General features: G+C 46.5%; 1 protein-coding gene and 1 long non-coding RNA gene across 4 annotated transcripts in view; one reads left to right on the plus strand and one right to left on the minus strand.

Annotated features, from left to right (window-relative positions):
• The window catches only part of LOC110292775, a 14,748-nt gene extending 9,372 nt beyond the window's left edge, over positions 1 to 5,376 (minus strand). Inside the window, exon 1 of one of the 2 annotated variants that reach the window (XR_002377745.1) lies at positions 5,311 to 5,376. This is a non-coding gene — a long non-coding RNA (uncharacterized LOC110292775). Of the gene's footprint in view, positions 1 to 4,660; positions 4,769 to 5,310 lie in introns of those variants that run through there. The other variant, XR_002377744.2, reaches the window with a different exon arrangement.
• Frmpd1 (FERM and PDZ domain containing 1) overlaps positions 1 to 9,542 on the plus strand; it is a 118,696-nt gene that overhangs the window by 72,878 nt on the left and 36,276 nt on the right. For both annotated transcript variants that reach the window (XM_029475742.1, XM_021160346.1), the window contains exons 3-4: positions 5,030 to 5,187; positions 5,951 to 6,053. In XM_029475742.1, the coding sequence (XP_029331602.1) occupies positions 5,030 to 5,187; positions 5,951 to 6,053 (261 nt within the window). The remainder of the gene's footprint in view (positions 1 to 5,029; positions 5,188 to 5,950; positions 6,054 to 9,542) is intronic.

The raw sequence follows: 9,542 nt of genomic DNA on the forward strand, positions 1-9,542 counted from the left end.
GCTGGGGAGAGAGGCTGACTGTCCACAGAACGGGTCATCTTATCCACTTGATTGTTAAACTCCTCCTCGGCTGAAGTCATCTTTTGGTGAGCATTTACATGGGACACAAATATCTTCACATCCTTTGCCCATTTGGAGAGATCTATCCACATACTTCTTCCCCAGATGTCTTTTTCACCAATTTTCCAATTGTGATCTTTCCAAGTCCCTGACCATCCAGCCAATCCATTGGCTACAGCCCATGAGTCAGTGAATAATCGTACATCTGGTTACTGAGACCCTGGCTGGCTCTGAGTTCTTCACACGGATTAAGAAAGGTTCAACTCTCAAAATTCGAACTACAACCTAGAGAGGACAGCAGAGTTTGCATTGGCCATTCTAAATGTGAGGTCTGTTTGAAATAAGGATACTAGTGGGGAATGAAGGCAAGGACCTGTAATCCCAGCCTCTGCTCCTGCCTCTCTCTGCTCAGGTGGCAGAGGCAGGAAAATCCTCAGTTGCATAGAGAGTCTGAAGCCAAGCTGGATCTCACAAGAGCATAAGACATGCTCAGAAAAGCAAAGGGAGGAGCCAGGGAGATGACGACTCCGTGGGTAAAAGTGCCTGCCGTACAACCCGACGACCTGAGCTCCAACCCTGGAAGCTCTAAGCTCAGGGCGTGGCGTGTGCTTCTCATCCCAGAACCTTTATTGTGAGAAGGGACACAGAGGCAGGAGAGTCGGCTGGAAGCTTGAGGGCCAGCTATCCTGGAGCACGGAGCATGGTCACAGAAACGAGAGAGAACCTGCTGGACGATAGTAGCTCACACCTCTAATCCCAGCACTCGGGAGGCCTCGGATCTCTGTGAGTTCAAGGCCAACTTGATCTACAGAACAAGTTTCAGGGCAGCCAGGGTTACACAGAGAAACCCTGTCTCAAAAAACTTACAAAAACAAACCAAAACAAAAAAGCCCTGCCCCATCCAAGTGTAGACAGCAAGAACTGACTCCGTAAAGGTCATCCTGTGGCCTGTATGTGGGGCGGGAAGTGGGTCGATATGGTTCTGTGGGCACATTCAACAAATGGAGATACTACTGCCAAAATCATAAGACTGCGGAGGAGTTGGACGGGCTGGATATGTTGAGAATGAGAATGCAGATGAGTGTGTGTGTGTGTGTGTGTGTGTGTGTGTGTAAGCGTGTGTATGTTGGATCCCAGCACCCATATGGTGGCTCACAATCCCCTGTAACTCCAATTTCAGGGGATCCAATGCCCTATTATGGTCACCAAGGGTACCAGGCATGTATGTGGTGCACATACATGCATACAGACAAACACTCATACACATGAAATAATAAATTTAAAATAAAAACTGAAAACTAGCAACAATAAAACAGAAATCAAGATCCAGTCTCTTTATAAAAGCCAAAATTAGGCTAGAGAGATGGCTCAGCAGGTAAGAGCACTGACTGTTCTACCAGAGGTCCTGAGTTCAAATCCCAGCAACCACATGGCTCACAACCGTCTGAAATGGGATCTGATGCCCTCTTTTGTGTGTGTCTGAAGACAGCTGCAGTGTACTCATATAAATAAAAAAATTAATAACTTTTTTAAAAAAGCTAAAATTCCTCCTGTGTTTATTATGAGGGGCTAACATAATCTGATAAGTTACGTATCCCAGCATTCCTCAGTGGTGGCTATACCCTGCTGTTGCTACCGCTGATATTATTGTTCCCATTAACTAATAAAATTTGTTTTCTTTTTTTGGATTTTGGAGACAGTCTCAGGTAGCCTGAGCCAGCCTAATTCACTGTGAAGCCAGGATAACCTTGAACTCCTGGTCTGTCTTCCTCTGCCTCCCAAGTGCTAGAATTACAGGCATGTGCCACCATGCCTGGACTTATTTTTCTAAATGTATTTTTTAATCTGAGAGAATTTCTAATCCATATGACATTTAAATTTGTGTTTTAACGGAGCGCTTTTATTGTTCTGCTTTAATCCTTTCCCTGCCCCAGCAACCCAGTCTGACTAGTACTGGATTTGTCTTCCTTTAGGGCCTCAGTGACAGTTTCATCATCCCCCTTAGATAAATCTCTCGGACCCTGAGTTAACGAATACACACCACTAATTTTGTTAGCTGAATTTCTGATGGTGCTTCTTAGCTGCCTAACATTAGCTCATTAAAAACGCCTGGCATCGAATATACCTTCACCTAATCTGTTTTTAATGAGTTGCTGGAGTCTTTCTGTGACTGTTTTATTTTATCCTCCAATTCCACCAATTTCTTTTATAGCCCTGGAAAAAAGGAGGCAGTCAAAGGGATGTTTCAGTGCAAAAAAAAAGGGCCTGCCATGCAGGCCTTCCAGCCTGGGTTCAACCCTCAGAACCAAGTAAATGTGGAAGAAGAACAGAACGCACACACACACACAAACACACACACACACACACACACACACACACACACACACTTGCACTCATATGCATGTACATACACATGATACACATTAAGTAAAATTAAATTAATACGGAGAAAGGTGGTTCCTGATCACTTTCTGTGTTTATTTCTCCTATCATTTTCATCCCTGATTCAATAATAAAGTTTTCTTCTGTAAGATTAAATAGCCATAGTATCCTTTGTTGTTTTAAAAGCACGGATAATTGTTTTCTCATGGCTTATTTTATGTGTACGAATGTCTTGCCTGCATGTGTGTATATGTGTGCACTGCGTGTTTGACCCTGGGGTGTTCAGAGACCACCGTGGGCATCACATTCCCTGGATCTCAAGTCGCAGACAGTTGTCAGCTGCCTGTGCTGTCAGCAGGAGCTGCTCCTGAGTCCTCTACAAAAGCACTAAGCACTCTTGACTGCTGAGCCATCAGTGTGGCTCCAAATGTGTGTGTGTGTTTAAAGAGGCAATGATGTCTCCCTATGTTGCTCAGGCTGGCCTTAAATGCAAAGGTTCTCCCGTCATCCTATCTCAGCCTTCCAGCAGAGAACAACCGATGTGCCTGGCAGCCATTTTATAGCTGTAAAGTTTCCAGTCTGGAGGGATGGCTTACTGGTCCAGAGCACTTGCTGTGATCTGGAGTTCGGTCCTCAGCACCCACATTTGGGTGACTCACAACTACCTGCAAATCTAACTCCAGAGGATCCAATGCCCTCTTCTGACCCCAAGGGTACTTGAAGTTGTGTGTACATACACACAGATATGCACTTACATACACATAAATTTAATATTTTTTGCGTTGTTTTTCTGAGGCAGTCTCAGGTAGCTCATTGTGGCTTTGAACTCCTAAGCCTCCTGCCTCTGCCTTTCAAATGCTGGTGTTACAAGTATGGGCTGCTATGCCTTGCTCTTTTGGAACAAGAGAGAACAGGGTTTACATACATACATACATACACACACACACACAAACACACACACAATACACACACACACACTATATGTGGCAAGAGCTTGGGTTGTAAGTATACTCACTATGCTTGGCTTAAAGTTTGACTTTTAATCAGGACTATGATTTAAGTCATGGACATTTTCATGATTTCCTGCCTTGTGTTAGGTCCCTCTGCAGATCCTTCCTTTTGTATTAGCATTTGCACTTCCTAGAGGACCCCCACCACCACCCTGTCCCTCCTTTTAAGCAGTGGGACTCCGATCATCTCTGTAGTCTCAGAAAACTGGCTTTGGGAGACTGTTTAATACTTCCTGGGTTTTGTTTGCTGTTGAGGTCATTATAAATGACAGTGCCTGATAGGTTAGGTCCTGTTGCATCAGGCAGAGTTCCTGACAGTGTTTAGTAAATAGATGAGAATCAGTTACAGACCGTGCTGCAGAGGCCTGAGAGAACTGTTACTCCTCCACAGCCCTCCTGTTTATAATAACAGTCAACGCCTAGGCCCATCAGCCCATCACTCTTGGCCCTTCCTCAGAATCAACCACTGAGTGTTAGGGCAGACACAACCATTTGCTGGGGCAGACAGATGAAAAATAGTTTGTGATTTCCTTCATGGTTTTAAGAGATGGGAAAACACAGCTTTCGATTTCCCTGCTTTCAGATGTAGAGAGAATATGTATGTTTTTAGAGATTAATACTGAGGCAGTTCCTGCTGTCTGGAATTTCATATAGAAATCCTCACAGTTTCAAAGCTTATCAAATTAAAAAGAATGCATTATAAAGGCAAAGAGATAAACCAGCTAAGGCACATCCATCTATACAATAAGCCCAGCAGCAAACATCTAAGCAGACGACCCCCAGGGCTGGAGAGATGGCTCAGGGGTTAAAGCACTGGCTGCTCTTGTAGAGAACCAGACTTCAGTTCCCAGCATCCATGTTTGTAGCTTACATCCTCCTGTAATTCTCTAGCTCCAGGGGAGCCTCTTCTGCCTTCTGTGAGTCCTCACACACATGCGCACGTGCGCGCGCACAGAGAGAGAGAGAGAGAGAGAGAGAGAGAGAGAGAGAGAGACGCACATGGACATACACAGACACAAATAAAAACTCAAAGTGACATGTTTAAACAGTAAACCTTCGTCCCTGCTCTTTCTGTGGCTTTCCTTCTCCACTCAAGCCGTCCGTCCATCCGTCCTACTGGAACACCTGTCAGTCCATCTGCTCTTCTAGTCATTGACTCTGTATTCAGAACCTGAGCTATTTATGTCTAAATCCAACTCAAACCCTACCTCTTCCAGGCAGGATTTCCTGTGCCCGTCCCTGTTCTTCTGCCTTCTGGTGTCCACAGCATCTCCAGAGCATGGTGCTCAGTCCTACTCGACGTTGTCTTCAGTACTGTGCCTTATCTCGCTCAGCACTTAACACAGAGGCAGAAAGCTGAGCGAGGCCAGCCTGGGCTGCGTAACCGTACCTTATCTCCAAACACAAAGGGCTGCAGATTTAGCTTGCTGGCACAAACAAAACCCTGGTTTGAGCCCAGCACTGAAAGAAAAGGCTTCACCTCAGACTTTTCTCTGTTATCCTTGGGCTGACCCGGATGGTAGCCTCCTTTTGAAATTCTGTGTATCTGTTTTACCCTCTGACTCCTTCTCTTCTAGAGCTAAAGTCGCTGCCGCTGATGGGCCACCCGGGAACCCAGCCCAGGCACTCACGCCAGTGAGGCACACAGTAACACTAGACAAAGATGTCGTCCTCCAGAACTATGGATTCCACATTTCTGAGACTCTTCCCCTCACAGTGGTGGCTGTCACAGCAGGTAGGGGCTAATGGGGAACTGGGAAAGGATCTTAGCCTCTTAGGGAGAGTAGCTGGGCTTCTCTCCACCACCACCACCCCGCCCCCCGCCCCCATGACCTGTAAAAATGGCAGAAGGTGCTACCTGAGAAGCTGGAAAATTCTGACCCCCTCCCAGGGCTTTCCACTTTCCTTTGGTGCAGGATGGAGTGGCCCCAGGAACTTGCTCCTCTGAGCCCAAGACTCCCCCACTGGCCTTGGCCAGGGCTCCTGCACTTCTGTGGCTTCCAGGCCTGTATCAGGCAGGAAAGGTATTTGGATAAGCTGGCCCTCCTCTTGACTCCTGCATGTCCTGGCTGGCAAGTTTCTGCGGAGAGAATAATAGAAACAATTGATTTGTTTTCGCGCTGTCTCTGTGAAATCTAGGCTGTGCCGGAGGGGAGAGGAGCCGGCGGGGAGAGTCTTTGTTTTCATGCTTGGTGTTAGGTTTGATGATGGTTAAAATGCATCAACTTCCGTTTATCTATGTAAAATGTACACACACTCAATTCCTTGGCCGGCTGTGACAATTGGACAGCAGCTCTGTTCCTTTTCTCTCTGTGGCCAGTCTCCACCATGAAACTGATGGGAAGTAGGTAGGTGCCTTTCCTGTGGTCTACAATGAGAAAAACCATGCTCTATATGAGCCAGTGTCTAAGGGACCTAGGCTGCCATACCATGGTACACTGTGACTGGTGGTGGCTCCCCCTCTGGGCCTGAGCAGTTACCTGTTTTCTATCCAACAGGCGGCTCTGCTCACGGCAAGCTTTTCCCTGGTGATCAGATTCTCCAAATGAACAATGAACTGGCTGAAGGCCTTTCCTGTGAACGAGCGGCTGATATTCTCAGGTACTCACCTGTCTGTGCAAATCCAGAGTCGGTCAGTCGGGTGATCAGATAGCAAAGGGAACCCTCAGGAAGGCTGTGGCTGGCCTGTCCCCTTTAAAGCACCAGAGCAGTTCCATCGCAGACAGTGGCATTTTGGCTATGACAGTATTATGATCTGCTGTCTTCTACCTGGCACTGTTGTAGGATAAATATCACACTGTGAACCCCACCAGACATTGTGTTAGTTACTGAAAAAACAAAACAAAACAAAACAAAACAAAAACAAAAACTGTTTCTAGTTGTGGTGTGGCTCAGCCCTTAGCACACACCTTTATTCCCTCTGGCTGGAATACAGACACGCTCTTAGTACACACCTTTAATTCCAAACAGCAAAGGTAAAATTAGTTTGTAGAAGAAAGCACCCCTATTTGAAAGTGATGTCTAATTGAGTGGCAGACAAAGTGATGAATCAGAGCAAGATTTGACAGAACAGGACAGGCCCAACTCTCATGAGAAGAGAGAGGGAAAAGGGGGAGAGGAAGGAGCAGTACAGAGGGAGAGGGAGAGGAGAAGGAGGAGTTGTACAGAGACAGGTTGCAGAGATATAGAACAAGCTAGACACAGGTGACGACAGAACAAGCCAGACAATGAGAAGGGGCCAGAAGATTAGAACAGACTGCCAAAGTTAGTATGAGGCCAAGCAGAGCAAGTTAGTCAAAATCTGAAAGAAGCCAGATTGAGTCAGTCAGCTTAGAGAGGAGTTTGAGCCAGACAGCTGACTTGAACCTTCCAGCCAGAGCGCTGAAAGAACCAGAAAGGATGAACTCATTCAGCAGCGAGTCTCAGAGACTGGGAACATTCTAGGCCTAGAGGAGATTGTACAGAGGCTGGAAACTGTCTAGGCCTAGAGTAGATTGTACGGAGGCCGGAAGCTTCCAGGACTTAGCCTAGGTCAGCAGACTGAGGCAGTAAGCCTCAGAGACAACAATTACATTAGGTGAATAAAAGTTGCTTTTACAAGTATGGCTTGCTATCTTCTGCCTGCCTGTAGGCAGGCATAGAATGCATATTTATCAAACCTCCACTAGGCCTAAAACTCCATGCTAAGCACTGTAGTGAGTAAGTGTACTGGTGGATACTGCATAGACCCTACCCTGGGAGGAGTGATGGTAGCATATGACAAAGGTTGAAGTAAATAGATGCCAGTGTTTGTCTTTAATCCTGTCACTGGCTTCTTGAGTGTTCTATTACAGCCTGACGGCATACACATGGTTTGGTGACGTGGCACCTACAGCTTTCTGTGGTGTCGTTGCGATTTACACAAATGCTTCCCTATCTGCCTGGACCTTCCCAAGCAAGAGCAAGGCACTCCATAAGTGCAGAGGATACTCCATAAGATAAGAGAACATGTAGCACTGAGAATTGGCCACTCCCCATTAAAGGTGGGCAAAAAAGACAGTGCTGGGGTAGGGAAAGGCTAACAGCGTATGTCAGGACGTTTGCAGCCTTGGGCTTTTAAATGTCCACTCAGCACTGCTTTGTGACTTGGATAGTCATAGAGATGAGAAGCAGGGCTCGGTGAGTGTAGCATCTGCTTCCCGAGAGCTGGCCGGCCTGGCTTCGGGTTGGTACGCTCATCTGTGAGCATCTCTGAGGCAGCAGGAATAGGTAGCATCCACAAAGCCGGAGAAGGAGGAACTAAAGATGCAGAGCGCCATGTTCGCCCTCAGGGAGCACAGTCTCACTGTGGAGACAGACAGTTCCAGTTAAGACTCACAGAGAACCTATGAAGCCCAACCCGACGTTGCTTCAGGGATGCCAGAGGCGTAATTGAGTCGGTGAAGCGGGCAGGAAAGGATTCAATGATTTTATTTAAAAATGAGTATAGCAACCTCAAAGTTTGCTTTCTAGGTTATTGGGCTGTTTTCCCAAAGAGGATCATTCCCAACAGGTGTGTGTGTGTGTGTGGGTGCGCGCGTGCTACTAATACTTCTGTCAGGCTTAAATTCGGAGGGATCAACAAATGCATTTATAACTTGTAACTTTAAGCTACAGTCTGGAACTGGGTGTTTAGGTAACACTTGGCCCCTGTCTGCTCACGGAGCATCGAGTCTGGGCAAGGAACCCTGGGAGGCAGAGGCAATCCACTCCCCAGCCAGCCGCCTGCAAGCCTGTGCAGATCAGCGTTGTGCACACCCTTCCCAGATGATGATGCTCGAGCTTAGCAGGAAGTGGAGCCGAGAAGCCAGGCTACAAACACAGGGTACTCCCAGCTTAGGAGGAAGCAAAGAAGAGTTCAGAAGTATTTCAGTTGTACCCTATTCATTCATTCATTCATTCATTCATGCATGCATGCATGCATTCATGAGGCTGTGTCTCTTGTATCCAGGCTGGCTGGCCTCAAACTCCTATGGCCTTGAGCTTTATATCTTCCTGCCCCCACCTCTGCAGTACTAGGAGGCAGGTGTGTGTCACCACACCCAGACCATGTGACACTGGGGACCAAATCCAGGACTTTATGCATGCTAGGCAAGCATCTGGGTTCTGTTTCTCTGGGGCAGGACCTTTCCTGCCAGGTAGAACTTGGGTGATGCTCCGGGTAAATGAATGAACTTGGACAGTAGGATGTGGGCAGAGGTGCGCTGAACGCTTCCCTTTGCCCTAAGGAACATTCTGGGGGCTGGAGAGGTGGCTCAGCAGTTTAGAGCACTGACTGCTCTTCTAGAGATCCTGAGTTCAATTCCCAGCAACCACATGGTGACTCACAACCATCTGTAATGGGATCCGATGCCCTCTTCTGGTGTGTCTGAAGACAGCTACAGTGTGTGTATATATATATATATATATATATATACATATATATATATACTTATATATATATAGTCTTATATATATATATGACAATTTTTAAGTTTTAAATAGATAATTTTTTTTAAAAAAAGAAAGAAAAGAAACATTTTGAGAGATAAATCCCAAATTGTGGAGGGTCTTGGGTGCCAATACAGCAAGACCCAGTGTCATTCCCCGGAGAAGGGAAGCAAGGATAGATTTCTGACTGAGGTGTGCTGTGTCTCTGCTCCTGTGCGTGTGGAGATCTCCGCATGGACTGCTCTTGTAGCTTGGTGTCCTGGGTCTGAAAGCAAGGCATATTTTTCACTCATTTTTGTTGAAAAGGGTAAACAGACAGACAGACACAGACAGATATATAGACAAAAATATCCAGAATAACCTGCCAGTTACAACAACAAAATCCTTCTCTAATTTCTCCAAAGATCTCTGAGGCCCAGTATCCTTTGTAGCACTGGGACCTTGGGTTCTTTGTGACTTACCTCTGAAAAGGTCTGTGCTCACATGAACTGGGGCAGAAGCAACCCCTAGATAGTGGTAACCCTCAGGTTGAGCTTAAGCATGGGAGGGGATGATGGACCCCTTCCATTGACCTAAACGTTTGTATTGGAAGAACGCAAATGAACACTTCAAACTGCTTCTTTTTGTAGGCATGGCAAGGGG

This window comes from Mus caroli, chromosome 4 (genome assembly GCF_900094665.2).
Source record: "Mus caroli chromosome 4, CAROLI_EIJ_v1.1, whole genome shotgun sequence".
Taxonomy (NCBI): Eukaryota; Metazoa; Chordata; class Mammalia; order Rodentia; family Muridae; genus Mus; species Mus caroli.